The sequence below is a fragment of the Ambystoma mexicanum genome, chromosome 7q (assembly GCF_040938575.1).
Source record: "Ambystoma mexicanum isolate Mex_15411 chromosome 7q, UKY_AmexF1_1, whole genome shotgun sequence".
Lineage (NCBI taxonomy): Eukaryota > Metazoa > Chordata > Amphibia > Caudata > Ambystomatidae > Ambystoma > Ambystoma mexicanum.
The window spans coordinates 496,746,152-496,767,144 of NC_090941.1; the positions used below are offsets into that span (position 1 = coordinate 496,746,152).

The 20,993-nt window shown below is 45.3% G+C and overlaps 1 protein-coding gene across 5 annotated transcripts in view; it reads right to left on the reverse strand.

Moving 5' to 3' along the window:
- Positions 1–2,737: 2,737 nt before the first annotated feature.
- Positions 2,738–20,993, reverse strand: part of FNDC3A (fibronectin type III domain containing 3A) — a 3,436,199-nt gene continuing 3,417,943 nt past the window's right edge. For all 5 annotated transcript variants that reach the window (XM_069639023.1, XM_069639022.1, XM_069639027.1 and 2 more), the window contains one exon: positions 2,738–5,084. In XM_069639023.1, the coding sequence (XP_069495124.1) occupies positions 4,770–5,084 (315 nt within the window). In that variant the 3' untranslated portion in view covers positions 2,738–4,769. The remainder of the gene's footprint in view (positions 5,085–20,993) is intronic.

Consider the following 20,993-nt stretch of genomic DNA (forward strand, 5'->3'; position numbering starts at 1 on the left):
GGAAGGTAAGGCGCCGGGGGAAGATGGGTTTACGATGGGGTTTCATAAACAATTTAGAGGAGTGCTGGTCCTGCATATGGTCAAATTGTTTAACTCCATCCTTGAGACAGGGAGTAACCTTGATCGTTCTGTCAGGTGCAGATATCAGTGATTTCAAAAGAAAGGAGAGATCTGGGACAGCGTAAGTCATATAGACCAATATCCCTTCTTAATGTGGATGACAAAGTCTTTGCGAGGGTGCTGCTGTCCCACCTGGAGGGGTTGATGGCTTCGACTGGTTCATTCGGACCAGGTTGGGATTGTATGTGGGAGGCAGGGGTCAGAAACGCTGAGAAAGACGCTGCTCCTTACGGACGCGGTGCAAGGGAAGGGTGGGAATCTGACACGCATTTCACCGGATGTAGAGAAGGCATTTGACATAGAATGGGCCTTCCTCAATGCAGTACTCCGGAAATAGGGGTGTGAGGAGGCCATCCTTAATGGAATTAGGGTAATGTATAATCGCCATGAGCGAGGGTGGTGGTGAACGGGAAGATTTCCAGAGGGTTGGCTCTGAGGAGGAGAACATGGCAGGGGTGCCCACTCTTGCCTCTTCTATTTGAGTTGTGAATGGAACCGCTAATGGAGCAGCTGCAGGGGGCCCTCCAGGTCATGGGAATAAAGGCGGGCAGGAGAGAATTGAATCTTAAGTTGTATGCAGATGATTTCTTATTACACCTGGTTCACCCGCAGGTTTTGGTGCTGGCGGCAATGGACGTTATAGAGGAATGCAAGGCCTTTTCGGGCTTTAAGGTTAACAGGGAGAAATCGGTGCTCTTGCCCTTTGAGGCAGACACTGGGCAGGATGTGACACCCCTTCAGGTCTGGGAATGGTGGTAGAATTGGAGGTAATAAGGAATTTGGCGGTCAGCATTACCAGGGATCTTAAGGAGTTGTATGGGGTCAACTTCCCACTGCTTTTGGAAAAGTTGTATGGAGAAATGTCCGGATATAGTATGCAGACGATTTCTTGGATGGGGAGGCTGAATGCCCTTAAGATGAATCTCCTCCCGAGGCTGCTCTGTTTGTTTCAGATGCTTCCCATATGGATGCCGTATTATTTTTCTGCATAGGGGAGGGAAAGAATGTGGCACTTCCTATGGCAAGGGAGGAAACAGTGCATAGCCAGGAGGGTTCTGGGCTTGCTAAAGGAGAGAAGAGGGGTGGGGTTTCTCGATCTGAGCCTCTAATATAGGGCTGCGTAGCTGAGGGTCCTGGTGCAGCACTTACGGAAGGATGTGGATAAACAATGGATCTAGCTTGAAAACCTCCACTTGCGACCGGGATCAGTTAGGGGTGGTTGTGGGTCCCCAGGGAGCGACTGCCGATGCATGTGAGGGATCACCCTATACTTGGTGTTCTGTGGAGCATTTGGCGGCGGGGCCCGGACATGCAGGGAGTCACCACGTTGCCGTCTCAGCTTAGTCATCTAAGGGCCCCAGTTAAACAGGAAGACATTCAGTGTCCGAGATGATTTCAGGACTGGTTTGAGGCAGGACTGGCCAGAGTAGGGCAGTTGTGGGTGAAGGGGAAGTTTATTTCTTTGCAGGAGCTTGAAGCAGCGTTGCGGATTGGTCCCCTCTCGTTTTTCTCCTATCTGCAATTGAAAGAAGTGGCGACAGCGGAAAAGTGGAGGGGCTCATTGCAGCGTGAGCTTACAAGAACTGAGAAGATACTGGAGTCTCAGAGTGCGACGTGTTGTGGGCCACATTGGTGGAGGCTACTGGGGAGACCATGGAGGGCCTACGGGCTAGATGGGAGCGGGACTTGGGATGGGAGGTTGACCCGCACCTGTGGGACGTTATGTGTACTAGAGCACGACGGACATCAGTGGCGTGCTAGTATAAATTGCACAGAATTAAGTTGTTGCATCGTTGGCAATGTGATCCGGTTTGTTTGTCCAAGATGTTCACAGGGGTGAGTCCACTGTGCTGGCGGGGAACGGACCGCATACTGGCACATGCGACTGGGTAGCATAGTTCAGGTGTACTGGTCTGAGGTCTTGGGTTGGATCAAGGAGGCTGAGAGGGTGGGGAAAGCCCTGGACCCCACATTAATATTATTTGGTTTGGTGGAGGGTGGGGGTGGAGCCCCCTTGCCCATATGGCTCTTTTCTTGTTGGTACTGGCCGGGCATGTCTAGCTATTTTCTGGAAAAGGGCCCAGCCCAGGGACAGTGGTGGAAAGGGGGAGGAAAGCCTGTGAAGTATATTTGATGCTACAAGGGAGTGGTGCAGTAACGAAAATGCAGTGGTCGGGGTTCCATTCCATCTATGGGGATACTCAGCCTCAAGAAAGGGAATGAGGAGGGTTTAGCGGACCTGTAAAGGGTGGAGAGGTTGGGGTGGTAACCTGCTGCCCCCCCCTTCGGCGGTGGTTACCCTTTTTAGGAGCAGTGTTATGCAAACTGGTGTTAGATACCCAACCCGGGCGGGGTGGAGGTCTTAGACCCTCTAGTGACATGTGCTATATGTTCCAGGATAGTGCCTATTTGTGTGTTTTTGTGCTGTACGGGTGAGCTGGTGGGGGGAGGCAGGGGGAGTTCAATGGACAGAGGGTGTGGCCTTCTTAATGTGAAATGTTCTTTAACATGCCTTGAAGTATCTCTCTGTTTTTCTTAAAACTTAATAAACTTTGGAATTTAAAAAAAGGTAAAAATAGATAATGATAAAACATTATCACAATAAAAGACAATGAAAAAGAATGATACAGATTTTATTTCCATCGCATTTCCAAGATATTTTTGCTACATAGCATGTAAAGGTATATTTCTATAACATTATGCACTTTTTAAATCTCAAATGATGTTCATTCACAATTGTACAATAGGTGCCATGTCTGCTAGCATATCTATAACATTTAAAAAAAATCGATTTATTTTGGAATGTACAGTATGAGGTAAAATTAACATTACATTAAAAATTCTTCCTCACTGCAGTAATCTGCACTCAAATAGCAAATACACTATTAATTGACATTTACTATCAAAAATAGGATTTCTTTTTAATTTGACTATGAAAAAAGTACTGCGGTTTAACCGCAGCAACAACTCTTACCATTTTAAACATTCAACCGTGTGAAAATCTATGGGCTATTACACTCAACCTCATTTGCACTGCCAAACATGGCACTTTTTTAAAGGTTCTAGAAAATATATCTCAATATCAACGTGTTCTGTGGGAAGTCATTAGCAATACATAAAAATAAGTAAATTAAAAATACAGGCAGACATGTAGCACATTATAAAGACATGACAATCTTATCACCTGCATTGCCAAGTGCTTCTATATAATTATTTTGAAACAAAAATGCAACCTTATTCAACAACAGAGAATATTTGACACAGAAACAAATACAATACATTTCCAATAAGAGCAATAAGAGATCAATTCTTCAAAGATCGTTATAGCATGAAAAAAGATGTTCTTTCTCACAAGTGCTTAACGATACAAAAGGCTACACCCAACACAGATTAGTGATCTTCCTACCTTTGGACCGAAATAAATTAACAGAGAATTACAAATAAAGTGTATGACAAGGAAGGTGAAACGTGGATATAACAGCTTTCCTAAAAGCTTTTTTAATACATGAACTCGCAGTTATTGACATCCAGCGAGATGGTCAATGTGTTACATGACAACATTTTGTATCATCATTCAAGAACTCACAAATAGAGTTTACAAAAACGGTGACTTAAAGCAATATGCAAAGTGCTCAAATGCAACATTAACCACATGCAATCAACAATCAGGTACAGTATCTGAACAGACATTACATTAATATACATTTATTTTATTTCCAGAGGAACAAAGCAGCGTAGTTTTCTGGTGCAAAGTATTAAATGTTATCTTTTGGTGCCTGCCAATGCAGTACTTGATGCTACATTTTAAAGAGGTGACGGCAGTGTTGTGGTGGGAAAGGAAATAAATCGATGGTGGTGGCTCTTTACAACTCAGTTGAAAGCACATTATGCTTTCAGATAAATTAAAATAAAATCAGGCTATGACAACATTTTTTAAGGTCCCATATCCCACATTTGATTTTTACGATCAGTGTGCAAATAATCATATTTAAAAGCTCTTTTGGATTCTAATCACTAAGAGTACAGGGTTAGTTAAGAGGTTATGGTCATGTTTGCTGAAGCAAATTCAAAACATTTCCAGTCTACAAATAGTTACCTGCAGTGCATAATTAGTGATGTGTCATTTAAAATCCTCCCTTGTGCCCATTTTATCCTGTTTCATAGATACCCAATTACATTTTTGCTGTCCAAGTATTTAAGACAAAAGAGGAGGTAGAAGAAATGCGCAATGTTATGGCTCACAGAATCAGAGTCTTACAGTTTCCACAGAAGGTGTTAGATGGCAGGACCCTTCAATTCACCCTACTGAAAATATGTTCATTAGACGGTGCTACATTCTAAACCTTTAAAAGCTGGCCTGTGTTACTACTGCTGTTTGACATTTTCCAATGACCCAATTGTATACTACCCTTTTAGAAACTTGCTTTACAAAAAGGCATAACCCCAGAAACTACTGTAATTTCTAAGGCTAACATTCTAATACACTGCCAGTATCCACAGCAACATAGGCATTTTAGATGGTAAAAATGGTACAAAATGTTGTGCTACTGCCTCAAGCCATGCTAAATGCCATTCATTTTGTAAAAGCAAAATAACACAAATGTATGAGAAATGACTAGCACAGCAATGACACAAATGACACTTCTCTGTCACTTGATAACAAAGTACTGAATGATAAAGGCAATAAGAATGGAGAAGATGGCAAACAGCACAAGGAGGACAGCGGCACACTGCTCATCGCTCAGTGCTCTCCGCGTCCTTATAACACCCACAGTGTCCTTGTTAGTGCCGGAATGCGGCTCGTTCCTCTGAGAGATGAAAAGTACAGTGGCACTGTAAGGCCCAATCAGCTCCTGAGGTGCTTCAGGGTTTTGGCACTGTCGAATGGCACACACTCGAAATCGATATTCATAGTTCATTTGAAGTCCTGAATACCGAAATGTCGATTTGGGACCTTTGTAGATCTATTTAGGGGTGGAAAAAGAGGTTTTTCATTCAAAGACGATGTATGGTCACAAAGCAGATATCACCTTTAAATATATTAATGTCAATAAATACTTACAATGCAAAAACACATTTCACTCATCGCCAACAATCATAGTATGAGATCAAATGTATGGGGAAAAGTAACTACAAGGTACTGTCAATGAATTAAGCTATTCAAAGAAACATGCATTATGGATATTTGATGATAAAAAATAATAGTTTAAAAGTGTTATATTAGGATAAGCCAGAGTTGTCACATTCAGACAGTCACAACAAAAATAAGAATAAACAACATCTCTTATCTTGTGTTAGTTATTGCTTTAATTAAGTTACTTGCTGGGTTTCACAAGCCCTAAGGCTGTCACACAAAGACTGTTCCATTGGACATCCAAGGCTAGCCTAGATACAGTTCATGAGTAGGTGTCCATTTCTCCTGATACCAGATAAGATGTAATAACAGAACACTTAAAAATTATAACACCTTTTACATGACTATGTATGACACAATCGACTGAAATGTTACAATGGGTATAGCCACTGTAAAATGAATGACAGAAATTGAGCATCCATTTTATGTTATCACCACTTGATTATTCCCTGGTGTGAGACGAAACTGGGAAAAGTGATGTAACGTAACTTGGTTCACAGGTACAGTACCAACCCTCTGATGGAGTGGGCCCGAGACCCTCAGGGACCTCCTTGCTGTCCAGATTATAGCATTCCCCCTGCACTTCTCCCGTTCCCCCTCCCCTGCACTTGTGCGATCTCAATGTCACCTGGCCTAGTAAGATCGTTGTCTCTGTCTTCCCTCTGTTCCCCTCTCTTGCCTTGTCGCACCTTAAAACACTTGTATATAGGCGTGTTATAAATGCCATCATTCTGAGATGCAGAGAATGATCTATGAGACAGGGTCTGTTTTGTGACAGCGCTGTCTGCAGGGGCACCCGCGTAACAAACGCACAGCTGGTCATCAGCCCTGTCCTCCCATGTCCAAGAGACATAGAACTTGAGGGCCCGCTCCAGATCTTACAGATGGAACCTTTCCTCTGCCATGGAAGGGTGAGCAGAGGAAAGAAGACAGGTAGATGGATCTTTTGAGAGAGATGGAAATCAGAGACCACCTTCGGAAGGAAGGAGGATCTAACTCTCAATGTCGCCTTCTGCTTGGGGAAAACCAAGTAGGGAGAATTAACAGACAATGCTTGTAGCTCACTCGCCCGTCTAGTGGAAGTGATGGCAACCAGGAAAATCACCTTAGTGGTGAGCAGTCTTAAAAAACAAGAATGAAGTGGCTCAAACTGAGCGTCCATTCAAGACGTCAACACTAAATTTAAATCCTAGGCCGGAAGCACAAATTGGCATGGGGAAACACATTGGAAAGACCCCATAGGAATTGAATAACTGGGAATCGTGAAAAAGGAGCCTTGCTTCGGGTCTTCTTGAAGACCAAAATAGCCTCAAGACACCCCTTCACTGCACCAATCTACAGGCACTTCTGGCCCAAAGACAGAAGAAATTCCAACACAGGAAAGTGGAGCAAGTGAAAGGGGTCCAGATGCCTCTCCCAGCACCAAACCGAAAACCTTCGCCACATGAAGGCATAAATGGACTTGGTGGTGGGTCTTCTAGCAGATATGAGCACATCCAGAATAACCTCCTACAAATCCTACTCCCTATACCTCAGCCTTTCAGCAACCAGGCATGAAGATTCCGGCTGCGGGGGTTTGGGTGCAGGATCCTCCACTCTGAGCAGGAGAGGAAGTCCGTCCTCTGTGGAAGATGCCAGGGAGGGCAGACGGCCATGTCCAACACCTCTGGGTGCCACATTCTCCGGGCCCAGTCCTGAGTGATCAAGATAATTGTAGCCCTGAACAGACGCTTGAGAACCAGCAGAATGCCAGTGATCGGCGGGTATATACAGAGCAGGTGGAAGTCCCATTCGACCGTCAAGGTGTCCCCTAGAGTACACTGACAAGGAAATTCCCAGGAGCAGAACCACCTGCACTTCCTGTTTACACTGGAAGTGAAGAGGGCCACCTGGGGAGTTCCCCAGAGGGAGACAATTTCTTCCATAACTTCTTGGCAGAGCTCCCAATTGGGGGGGGGTGGAAGACTACCTGCTCAGTATATGCGCTAGAGTGTTTTCCTGGTCGGCCAAATGGGCCGAACTCAGGGACACACTATTCTCTAGAGCCCAGAATCACAATCGCATTGCTTCTCTGCATTGCGGCAGGAGCCCACACCACCCCTCTTGTTGAGGTAATGAATGGCTACACTATTCTCTGTCAACCAATACCGTCTTGCCCTTCACAGAGGGGAAGAAAGCGACCAGGGCCAGCCTGATCGCCCTCATCTCCAGCAGATTGATGGGCTCCTGGCGCTCTGATGGGGACTAGTATGCTCACCATCAGATCTTGTGAGTGCCCCAGCCCTGCATCAATGACTAGTGCTACTTGTGGCCAGGGTTGATGGAAATGAGACTTTTTCAGGAGGTTGCCCTTCACGGACCACCATTGTAGGTCTCCGGACACTCTCTCAGAGACCAGAAGACGGTCTCAAGTCCATCCACGAAAACAGACCATTGAGAGCTTATTAGCCACTGTAGCAACCTCATACACAAACAGGCCTCTAGTACCATGATGATGCATGATGCCATAAGACTCAGCAAGCGCAGAAAAGCAGCAGATGGAATTGTCACCTGAGGTTGGAAAACCTGGGCCATCTTGAAGATTTTCACCACTCTGTCCTTGGGTGGGAAACCAGGTCCCAGGTTTGTGTCCAGGACCGCCCGATGAGTAAGAGGGACTGGTACGGCAAAACTTTCAACTTCTTGTAGTTCAATGAGAAGCCTAAACTGTGCAACAGTCTGCACATCCGGTACAGATGTGCTGACGCTAGATCTGGTGAACAGGTTCAGACGGGCCAGTCGTCCAGGTAGGGAAAGACCTGAATGCCTTCCCTCCTTAGGTGAGCCACCGTTACTGCTATCAGCTTGGTGAAAACCCACAGTGCTGAAGAAAGACCGAAAGGAAGGAGTTTGAACTGGCAATGGCAGTTCTTCACCTTCAATCTCAGGTACATCCTGTGCTTCTTGTGAATAACCACATGAAAGTAAACATCCTGGAGATCCAGGGAAACTAGCCAGTCATTCACATCCAGGGCATGGAGGATCTGAGCTAGAGTGACCATCTTGAACTTGTCTTTGCACATGTACAAGTTCAGAAGTGGCATATCCAGGGTGGGGCTCAGACCAGAAAGTATGTCGAGTAGCAACCCCTAACTCGTTCTGATAAGGGGACCATCTCTATGGCACCTTTTGCCAGAAGCTGAAAGATCTTCTCTGACAGGTGAGGTTCCAGAGGCAAGGGCTGGCGGCAAGGGGGAGTGGTCTAGCGGGCGAGAGGCAAAGAGGAGGCAGTATTCCTGCTTGACGACCTGTAAGGCCCAGGCATCCAAGGTGGTATTTCTCCATTCCTTGCCAAACTGGGATAACCTGCTGCTTCCCCCACCCCCAAGGTGATGAATAGCTGTAATCAAATCCAATTATGGGAAGCCTCACAGGTCTTCCAAATATTGCTGCCAATACGTTTAACCATATAATTCTCTGGATGCTCCTACCTTTTCTTCCGGATGACCTTTCTAGGGGCTGCGCTCTCGACCAAGAAGTGAGGAAGAATCCCCCTGATGCCCCCTGCGCGAACCAGCACGGTAAAGGCTCCACCACAGAGAAAGTCCCAGGGAAACCCTTGTGGGGGGAAAAAACCCTGTGCTGAGCTGCTAGGGAGTGCGGGTCCTGTACTCTCCTACTTCAGGTGTTGTGAAGTGTAGACCATGGTTTCCGGTCTTCAGAAAGGATATTGACAATTCCTCAGTTCTGCCCAGCTGTATGTATGTGAAGGTAGACATGATTATCACAAGAAGAGCTGATAGAGTTAGAAAGAAAATCAATTAAGTTGGAAATATAGAACCCTTACCCTAGATGGAATTGTTGAAAGAATTATTGGTTGTAAGTAAATGAAATCAAGCTCCCAGAACTCCACCCTACTGGAGGTGCTAATGTCACATAAACAAAAGGTATTGCTCAGATTGAACTGTGGGACAACTGGAGGTCTGTAACTCTAAAGAAAAGAAGGAGAAAGTCTGGAATGACACGGAAGGAAAAGCCGCAAAGGATTATGGGGATGATAGTTCCCACAATCTGTGTACACTGAAATTCTTCCTAAAGGGACCTAATTTCCTGAATTATAAAAGAAAGATTTTAAATTAACCTGGACCCACAGAGTGGCCGGATCGATGCGATAAAAGGAAAGAATCACAGTCTACTAGGGAAGTAAGGAAAGGGACCTGACAGGTTAGAAGACTGGCACCTCGAGTAAGCAATTAACTGATCTACTGGTGCTGAACGAATTCTGGAGATGGAATCCGTGCGAGTACAAGAACTGGCTTCTACAGATCAAAATAGACAAGTAAGACGAGTTAGATAGAAAGGTAGAAGTTAGAGTGAAAATGCAAAATGAATGTAAGTTTCCTGAAGCGAACTCACAGAGCGTTTGGCAATCTCTAATATAGTAGCTACGTGATGTGATGTTCGTCTTCCATCCATTTAAACTGTTGACTTCTTTTGTAGTGGGCGTGGCTTCCTCCGGACGCAATGTTTCTTCCGCTGCGGTAAACACTAGACTGTTAATGTGTCTTGCTTGCAACGCCACATTGAAATGAGTGAAAGGAACCAAACTGTTCACATCGCGCTTTGTAATGGATGAAACCATTACAGTATGCCCCATCTTAACCGGAGATCCCCCCGGTTTGTCTGGATGACTCTTATGGAATCTTTTTACCAACAGTCGAGCATGGATGGCCTTGGCAGGTTCCCAGGATCTTTCTGCTGGAGAATATCCTTTCCAGTCTATTAGATACTGGAGTTTCCCATAATGGTATCGGAAATCACAGATCTTGGCCACTTCAAATTTGTGACCTGTAGATGTCAGAACCGGAGGAGGACTGGCCGTAGTGTTAGGATGAAACCTACTTCTTCTATCCGGTTTTAATTATGAAATACCGGATGAATCCGAGTCCAAGAGGTAGGAAGATGTAAGCGAAAGGCGGCTTGACCAACCTTGGACAGGACTCGAAAAGGGCCCAAAAAACCGAGGTGACAGTTTAGAGGGTAGCAAATGTCAGGGGGGGAATTGTGATGACAACCATACATAATCTCCTGCCTTGATATCGGGCGCTGAGGTTCGATGTCTGTCTGCAAACTTCTGTATCCGCACTTGTGAATCTTGAAGCACCTTTCTGGCAGAAAAATGACTCAGGCTGAGTTGTCTTATCAGCCGATCAACATCCAGGAATTGTGAAGAGGAATGACTTGGCGCAGGAAAGGATGGAGGATGAAATCCATAAGTACAATAAAATTGACCCATTTTTATCGTGGAGTGAAAGGAATTATTATATGCGTATTCGGCCAAAGGTAATAATTCTTTCCAGTCTTCCTGGGCGGTTGATACATAAATCCATAAGTATCCTTCCAGTGTTTTATTCAAACGTTCAGTTTGACCATTTGTTTGTGGATGGTACCATGAACTAAGGGCTCTTGAAATGCCCAATTTGAGACACACTTGCCTCCAATATCTCGAGGTATATTGCGATCCCCGATCTGATATCCTTTCGGGTAACCCATGTAAGGAAAATAGTCTCTCGATGAAAACTCTTGCCATCTCTGCAGCTGAGGGATGTTTGCTCAACGGAATGAAATGTGGCAGTTTTGAAAATGAATCCACTGTTACCATAATGGAACAACATCCCCCAGAGGGTGGCAAATCGACTATAAAGTCAGTAGAAATAATTTGCCATAGACCAGAAGGTAGGGGCATTTGGACCAATTTACCCAACGGGGGATGACGTGGGGTTTTAGTCTGTAAACATCAAGGACAGGAGTTTACATATTCCGTCACATCCTTCTTCCAAGTCGACCACCAAAAATACCATCCTACAAGCTTTTGAGTAGTGGTCGTTCCCCTATGACTCGCTACTTTAGAATCATGGCAAAGTTTCAAAAAGTAACATCCTTCCTCCTTGATCATGGACCAAGTGGAGAGTTCCTCTCTCTTTTTCCTTGTTAATTTTGTTGTCTGTTCCTGAATACGAGTAAGTAAATCCTTTACGACCACTTGAGCCACACGAGTTTGTGGAAAGATGGCTTCAGATCTAAACTGCTTTTGTTGTAGTGTCTCTTTTCAAGAAAGGGCATCCGCTCGCAGATTGCTCTTTCCTGGAATAAAGGTAAAGATAATTCTGAATGGAGAAAAGAAATGAGCCCATCGGGCTTGTCTGCTGTTACAAGTCTGTGCATACTGAAGAGCTCTCAGATTATGATGGTCTGTCCTGACTTCAATGACCTGCTTTGCTCCTAACAATAGATGTCTCCATTCTTCTAAAGCCTGTTTGATCGCCAATAATTCTTTTTCCAACCCCGAGTAGCTCAACTCAGCGGAAGACAGGGTTTTCGATAAAAACGCGATCGGGCGTTCTTGGCCATCCTGGTCTTTCTGTAGTAACACTGCTCTCAAGGCATAATGAGATGCTTCTGTCTCCACTATAAAACTGTTGTCTTGATCTGGAGTCATCAGAACCGGAGAAGATGTGAATCTTCTTTTCAATTCCTCAAATGCCTGTTGGATGTTGGCAAACCAGTGAAAGCGGACTCTGTTCTTTAAGAGAGAGGTGAGAGGATGAGTCAACATAGAGAAGTGAGGGATGAATCTTCGGTAAAAGTTTGCAAACCCGACAAACCTTTGTATCTCTTTAACTGTTGTTGGAGCTGGCCAGTCTTGAATGGCTGAAACCTTAGAAGTATCCCTATCTATCCCAGTGTTTGACAGAATATATCCCAAATACATGACTTGGGATTGATGGAATACACATTTATCAATTTTACAATACAAATGATTGTGTCGGAGTCTTGATAACACTTTAACATGTTTCTGATGTTCTTGCAGAGATTTGGAGAAGACTAAAATGTCATCTAGATATACAATGACATAATGTAGGAGGATATCCACGAACAGATGGTCTATGAACCTTTGGAAAACTGCAGGGGCGTTCGAAAGACCAAAGGGCATCACCCGGTATTGGTAATGACCAAATGGGGTGCGAAACGCGGTTTTCCATTCGCCTCCTGTTCTTATGCGGATAAGATGATAAGCGCCTCTTAGATCTAGTTTGGTATATAGTTTGGCACCTTTGACTGTTTCCAATATATCAGGAATTAATGGCATGGGATATTTATCCGGGACTGTCATTTTGTTAAGGCCCCGGAAGTCAATACAGGGACGTATCTCTTTGGTATTCTTTTTAGGAATGAAAAACAAGGAAGCTGCTGCAGGTGAAGTGGATTCAGTGATAAGGCCATTTTTGAGGTTGGCCTGCAAATATTCACGAAGAACCTCCTTCTCAGATGCTGATAAAATATACATTCTCCCAAAGGGTAGTGGCTGATCAGGAATCAATTCGATAACACAATCATCTCTCCTATGGGGAGGTAATTCTGAGTATTCAGATGAAGAGAATACAGACTGTAATTCTTGATATTCATCCGGCAAGCCTGCAAATGTCGGTTTGGCACACAGTTCCATCACAGGACCCTCCACTGCCTGATTGAGAGGCATCAAGATATCCTTCTAAGGACCCTCACCCAGAATGCTGCACAGGTCATAATGCACCTTAAGCTGCAAAGGGGCTGACAGCCCAAGGGTGTCGACCACCTTCGGCATTGTGCAATGAAAAGCCGCCTATGGTTTGCCACAAGTGGTAGCAGGCGAGGTGTCTAGGCCACATGATTCCTGCAAGTTGGCTGGAAGGTGCACCAAGTCACCCTGTTCCCTGTAAAACTCATCTGGGAAGTATCTCTCATCCCTGGGGGGGGGGAAGGGCTCCAGTCCGAAAGGGACAAAATCACCCTCCTCGTCATAAATGTCTTCCTAATTGAACTATATGTCCTTGGAGCGGAAGGGCTTTGGCGTCATTGGACCAGGACCATATGTGGGGAGACCAATGTCCGAAGACAGAACGGTGTACCCCTTCCTCGCGATCTTGTCACGTTGAACTGCGGTCTCCCTGCCAGCTTCTCCAAGTGCAGTGGGGTCCAACGGCTCAGCAAAAGCCTTGGAGAAGATGTCAAGCATCTTCAAATGGAAAGCCTCCCCATTCCTCTGGAGAAGAGGAATTGGTCAGAAAAGGTACCTGCGGGGCCTCTTCCTTCTGGCCTTTCTTGGAGTGGCTCAACGAAGACGAGTGATGCCGTGAAGAACTGCCGGGTGACATCAACCTCTTGCGGTGCTTCTTTTTCTTTTTGTTCTTCCAGGCGGGGGACCGCTCCACGGTGCAGACCTCGAGCGGGTCCGCTTATCCCCTCTCTCCTTGTGGAAAAAGGTGAACAGTTTTGATTTGCGTTCTTGGAAGACCTTTGGTTGCATAGATTGGCATGATGCACAGTCCTGCACATCGTGGCCTTCACCAAGACAGTAAAGGCATATGTGGTACGGCCGGGTCCGACACAGACATTTGGCACCCACTATCTGCACAGGGTTTGAAACCCAAAGACCTCGTCAGATTCAGCATTGCAATGAATTTGAGAGGCAAAGCAAGAATTTTTTGTAAAAACGAATTCACTAAGAGCGGTGCTCCTAATAGCGATCAGAGTGTATGGAAAAAAGGAACTGAAGTTACGGGGCGCTGCGCCTCTATATACCGACCCGACTTCATGTACGGCGCAGGCAGCATAGAGGTGTCGGACGGAATTGACGCAGAGCCACATTCCACCCCCTGGCGGTGGAAAAAGGTGCTGGGAGATAGATAACTTAGATGAGGAATCGGTGGGTGGAAGGAGTCCATTAGAAACATAGGTCGATATATGCGCAACAACGGGTCACAACCACAGGGCACCCAAATCATCGACAACTTCCTCAACCACCATAAACATCAATGACTGGTTAGATCAGATTCCGTTAGCATGCTACAACTATACAATGCTAAGAGAATGCAAGTGAGAAAGATGATACCTCCATTGTGGACCTGAGCAAGATGATGCTCTCCGCCCGGGGACCTCCACTCTGGACCAAACTCTAACAAGCATATGAGACTCCAAAAAGATTTCCGTAATTCAGAAACATACTTCAAATGGAAAAAAGACGTATTGATGTAACTCAAGGAGCAGGCAACTAACTATGAACTTGGAAATGGTTGAATATGAATGTACTGTTTTATTGTCTGTTTCAATTTAGCCCTTAAATGCATGTCCTTGCTTTAAATAGACTCTTCCGCTCCTCCTAACTAGACCCCAAGAGGTCCTCATACCCACCCCAACCCTCTTGCCCTGCACTCTGAAGCAGTCCTTTTTTATGTGTGATGCATTATACATTTTAAAAAAAGAAAACAGATTTTACTGCTCATAGTTTGAGCTGCAAACTGGAATCAATGACTCATGTTCAGCTTTCTTCTCAAGAACTGGTGTTAGATATACCACCCTCTTTCATTCTAGCATGTTGGCAGAATGTGTTCCCCCTGCTAATAAACCCACAAATTATTATTCTTCCCATTTTCTCCCACTATAGCACAAAAAAGCCAATTTTTTCAAAAACGAAATGGATCCCAGATTTCAAAGTGTTTTTGAAACCCTGGTACTCTGAAATGAGATGACCAATAGATGGCCTGAAATAATCCAGATCAACTGAGCTCCACCAACAAACCTATAAATGTAATCCTGGAAAACGGACACCCCTCAAACTCTATGTTTTATCCACCCACATCTTGCTTTTGCTCAAATGTTTTACAGCTTGATGTGGTCATTTTCATTGTATGACCGTTACTCACTCTTATGTACTTTTCCAGTTCCACCTTTCTGTGATGTTCTAGCCAAATGGTCACCTGTCACCTCATGAATGTGCTACACTTTATATTCGTGCTTTCCCTATTCAATTACTTGCACCTTGTGTACTGCTTTTTGTGCACCTCATTATTTACAAATATTACCCAATATGTCATGTACGTCTCCCTTTTAATGAGCTTTTATGTTTCCCTTCTTCTGTGTGAAAGGTACAAATATCCCATAATAAACGAGGGATCAATTAATTTAATGAAGCTTAGCAAACGAATGACAAGTTAACACAATCTCACTTTCGTATGGGGTTTACAATATAAATATATGAGAAGAACAACAAAGCTAAAAGGAATCATGAACAGCAGGCATGGGGGAAAGCTTTCTTTGACAAACTGCAAAGATAAACAATGCAGAAATCTAATAGTTCTTTGGTACATTTTGGCAACAAGTAAGCAACACTGAGAAATGTGCATTTCTTCCAGTGTCCCTGCAACGCTAATAACATTCCTAAGAATCAGAGTTAACCCCAAAGTTTGTTTCAAGCAGAGCCAGCATTTCAATGTCCAATAACCCTCATAACAAGTTTGAAAGATTGCTTTAGCTCTCGACATTGAAACACAACTGACTGAATCAATAGCTTACATCACCAAGGTGAGGGTGTGGGTGAGAGAATCTGGGGGTGTATAAAGAACACTACAGATGCCACAAATCATGAATAGCATGAATGGGGACGTTTTTCGTTCACAAAGTGAAAAGATAAACTGAAGGCAGAAATTTCAAAATTCTCTGGTAGATGTTGCCAATATGTAAGCAACACTTGCATCTTTTCCGGTGCCTCTGAAATTGGAACAAAATCTTTAAGAATGAGAATTAACCTCAATGTGTATTTCTCGGTATACAAATGGCGTTTAATGTAAATGTATGGCCTCTCATAACAACAATGAATAGTTGAGTTGTCTTTTGACACTGAACTGCTGGCCCAATCTGAACTTTATAATGAAATGCAACTGATTGAATGAATGAATAGTTGACATCACCTGGGTGTGGGTGAGAGAAGGTGAGAGTGCATCTCCTTGTGGAGGGTGGAGTTCAGGCCTGTGACATGAACTGCACGAAGATATATCTGATCAAAAGCCAGGAGTGAGTAGGGTGAAGCAGTGTCTAAGTAGTTCGCAGTCGGCACATTGGGTTATTTTTGCAGCTTAACCCTGTTCGGAAGCACTGCCACACACAGATGGGAAGGAGAGCAGCTGATTTAAGAAGAACCAATGTGCAAAGAGCAGCGCAAAGTGGTGGCTAAGTTGCTCACAGTCGGTGCAGTCTGTGATGGGCTGCAATGCTTTGAGAGGAGCCGCTTGGGAATCCCAACTGCTTAGCTCGTACATTTATGCACCCTTCACGGTGTGGCAGTCACACAGAATGGAGGTTATGTGAGGGGTCGGAAATGAAAGCCAGACACAAAGTTGTCACGTTTTTGTTTAAAGACTTTTATCAATGCAAATGGGTTGGGAAAATGCATCTCTGACTCTGCTCTAAGAGGAGATTGCCTATCTATAACAAAAACTAAGGGTCTGTGTTTGTCAGGATGTCTGAAATCAAAGGCCATCCTTGTGTCCAAACCTTCAATCCTGACCCTCACATTACAAACTAAATAATAAGGTGCGAAGGGAAATGTATTTAACCTGGAATTTGCAAAAATGTGTTAATAAATAAAAATATAACCGCTCAAAATGCAAAAGATCTCTGAGGTACCAGAAGCTTGGTTCCAGAGCGTGGCACCCATGCCCTGGATTCTTCAATGGAATGACAATATGTCTCTTGTTCAAACAGTTCTTTGTGTCTCTCCTTGGCCCACAGTAATCCTGTTAGGTAAAAACGGTTCAATCTTGGAATTTTCTTCTTTTGAAAAATGAATTCTTTTCAATCATACACTGTCCTTTCTTGGGACTTCTCTGTAGGTTTGCAAATTGCTTGGTATCCTACCATGCCAGGATCTTTCATGCACTTCCAACAGCCTGGTATACTTCCTTGCCAGGACTGCTCATATACTTGGAATTTGCCTGGTTTACTTGCCTGCCAGGACTTCTTACTTCCATATACGTGTAATAGTCTCTTTTTTTACATTCACAAGTGTATATCTTTTCCTTGATTCAGTATTTCTGATGCTTTCAATGCTCACTATCAGTTTCCCCCATATTAGCAATGCATGCACTCATACATTGTTAGGGGTTGCCTTTGTATTCTGCCTTTTTGACTCACAATCTTCTTATCCTTTCGGTCTCTGTGGCCTTACAAAGGTCAAATTGTGTTCAGTGCGGTCGTCGAAATGCCCTGGGTTCCCCACTTCGCTTGGACTGACTCGCCGGCTCTGTGTGGCGTCTTCGGTCCCGTTCATGCTTACACAGCAACGCTATGCTACTTGCCTTCCACTCTGCATTGCTTTGACATCTCTCTGCCTTCTCCCATGGCTCCGCTCCTGCACACCTGCTCGCCTTCAGGTCCCGGTATGGGTAACGCTGCTTCATCCAGCTGCCGAACACCTAGGAAACGTCGCGTGGTACCTGGTGTTTCTGCGGCCGTGCTTGCTCTGACAACGATTCGGTGCCTCTTTGCTGGCAAGCCCCTCGGCTTTGCCACACCAGTTTGTGCCTCCAGCTTACGCATGCCTCCAGGGAGATGCAACGTCTTCTCCTGAGCTCTCTCTCATAGTCTGGTTTCTATTTTTAAATGTCCCGCTCACAGGTGCTCTCACATAACAGCTATCACATTAATTGAGTTTGAGGTTCCTACTGCTCTGCATCATTTCCTTCATCTTCCTGGTCTCAGTACTTCTGTGCTTGGGGGAATTGGAGTCCATTGATATCAACATGTGCACAGTGCTTGGCGAACCTCTCTCAATGATTCCATATGAGGGATCAGTTCAATATGAAGGGGAATTAGAACTGAAAATTATGTTCTTGGAGCCTTTACTTTTCAGACCATGGAAAGGAGTTTGCCCTAAAGTTTAAAAAAACAAACAAACAGACCCAACACTAGACAGGCTTCATTCCAGCAGTGCAATCATATATATATACATTTTTACCACATTGAGCGACCCAAAGGCTGTTATCCCCTCCTCCTACCTCTTCCTCGCACAATCGTCTGTTGCAACAATGTCCATCGCATATCCATGCCATCTGCTGCAACTCCGCCAACCCCTGCCCCCGTTTTATCCCCATTGATTACATACTTCAGTCAACCACCTCTTTGTCCAGGGAAAACATAGTCTGTATTATTACATTCCAAACTTCTACCCCTTCGCTCCTTTCATGTATTCCACTGTGTAGTGCTCTGTACCACACTGCAGACTCTACTAACGACCACCTTTTCAGGTCTGCCCACCATGCCTCTAGTTGGGGACCATCAGGTGATTTCCACACCATTGCTATTCTTCGTTTTGCTAGTATACAGATCAAATCTTTCATTTTGGCAAGGCGAGCAGCATGTCTTCTGCCCCTATGGAATAGGCCCAGCACGTAGGCTTCCGGGGTCCCCGTCAGCAGCTGCATGCACCACCCCCTTGTCGCAGTTCCCGTTAACCCCCACCAGAATTTCCCAACCAATGGACATGTCCAAAACATGTGCATCAAATCCGCTCCATCATGCGCGCACCTCGGGCAGGCGTGGTTGTCTTGCCCCATTATATAGGAAAATATGTGCGGGGTTAAGTACGCTCTATGCACTACGTTCAGTTGGATTAACCTGAATTTGGCATTTCTAGAGACTTGCTTGGTATACAGCAGCACTCTACTCCATTCCTCATCTGTGAAGAAACTTCCCATATCGGATTCCCAATTTCCTCTCACACTCAGCTTTTTTTGTGGCAAAACCTCCCAACAACTGGTCGTCCCCCCTCCGATACGTTGAATATAGTTCCTAGCGTCTCATTGGATTCCACCAGCCCCTGTGGACATACCCATCTTTTTTCAATCTGCCTAACCATGCCTATGTATAGTACAAACAGACCCTTGTGGCTACCATGATCTCTGACCAGGGTTTGGAAGCCTATAATCTTGCCTTCTCATAGTAAGTCTCTCACCGTAGCTATTCCTTTCCTATTCCTTTGCTCTCCCATTGTCTCCTCTGTTGTCCCACGACTCCCTGCCGTTCTCCCATAACCCCCACCAAAGGGACATGCATGGAATATAGTTCTGAAGATCCCAGGAATTTCCAGGCTCCCCTCCAAACATCCCTGCCAAGTTTCAACAATCCTGATGGTCTCACCAAAGCCAGTTTTTTCGCCCATAAGACTTCTTTTAGAAACTGTCTGCCTAGTATCGGTTGCAGCAACCAGGTATCTTGTGTTGCTGCGTCCGCCAACCAGTTTACCACAAACTGCAGCTGTCCCGCTAATTAATAGCACTCAAAATTGAGTACCTTCAGTCCTCCCTCTGTGTAGTCCATCTGTAGTGTACACAAAGCCACTATATTTCTTCCCTGCTCCCACGTGAAGCCCCTGATCATGTTTAAATGCTGAAATAACCCCCCCCCCCCCGAGTTTGTTATAGGGTATATTAGTGAAACATCAGAGGAGGCGGGGAAGTACAACTATCTTCAAGCGGGCCACTCTGCCTGGAACCCCCAGAGGCAGCCTCTTCCACAATCCCATCGAGTTAGCTACGCCCTTAAACGGTTTTAAATGTTAAAGGTATTTGTACCGCGCACCGTCACCAACGGAATTGGTCCCCAGACGCTCAGGCGGATCTGTAAACGATAAAGGTGGGATGGGTTAGTAAGGTGAAGAAGGGAGTAGGATAGTGAGAGGAGTGGTGTTCTGTTGGCAGCATCAACTCGGTATACACCGGGTGCTGAGCTTTGGTGCGGGTATCGGATCGGAGTCAGTCCACGTGTGCTGTTGTTCCGGCTTATGTGTTGTTGCAGTGTTGTGAAGTGCGTGCGGCTTGTTGTGCGAGAGATGGTTGTGTGAGTTTTTTGAGTGAGATAAGTATGCAGAGTTTGAGCTATTATTGGTTAGTGGGTTACCTGACCTTTACCATGATAACATTCACAGCTCTGTCCGATTGCGGCACCTGTCGGCCTCCACATTCCCATCCAGACGCGGCACAGGCCAACGCCCAGGACTCCATCCCGGCGTGGTCATGCCAGCACTCACACTTCCACTCCCACCCAGATGCGGCGCAGGCCAGTGTCCAGAGACCCGTCCAGTTGTGGGCATGCTAACATTCACAACTCCATCTGAGCGCAGGCCAACGCCCAGGACTCCATCCAGGCGTGGTCATGCCAACACTCACACTTCCACCCAGATGCGGCGCAGGCCAGTGTCCAGAGAGCCGTCCAGTTGTGGGCATGCGGACATTCACAACTCCATCCGAGCGCCACACAGGCCGCCACAACTCTAGGTGTGGCACATGTTAGCATTCATGTTTCTTCTAAGTGCGGGCATGTTATCCTTCAATCGATCCTATCCAGATGCGACGCAGGCCAACGTCTATCTAGATGCGTCTGTCGGTCTGGATATGTTCGTCCGGTACGTACCAGTGGGGGAGTCAATTGGGCTTTCGTGTGGGTCTAGGTATGTGGTCAGTCTCTGCAGCCTTCCTTTGTGGCTATTTTCCATGATGTCTTATGCTCTGTCGAGTGGTCGGTTCTTTGTGAATTTGTTCCTATGCTCAGCCTCCGGGTCGAGCCACTCATTGATACCCAAATAACGCAAGGTGTCAGTCGCCCACTGCAGACCCAAGCATGGAAGCTCCCTTTCTCTAAGGCCCCTTAGCCCAGCCAATGGGAACAATCTGTATTTATCCCAGATCACATTAATAACTGAAAGAGTGCCAGATTGGTCTATAACGTCCAGTAAGTATTGCAAGTTCTCATCTGGTCGAGTGACGTACAACAACATATCATCAGCATACAAGAGACACCAAGTGTGTCTCCTCATATATCTTGATCCCTGCGTCCGCATACTCCCTCTTGAGGAACATGGCTAAGGACTCCAACGCCAGGATGTACG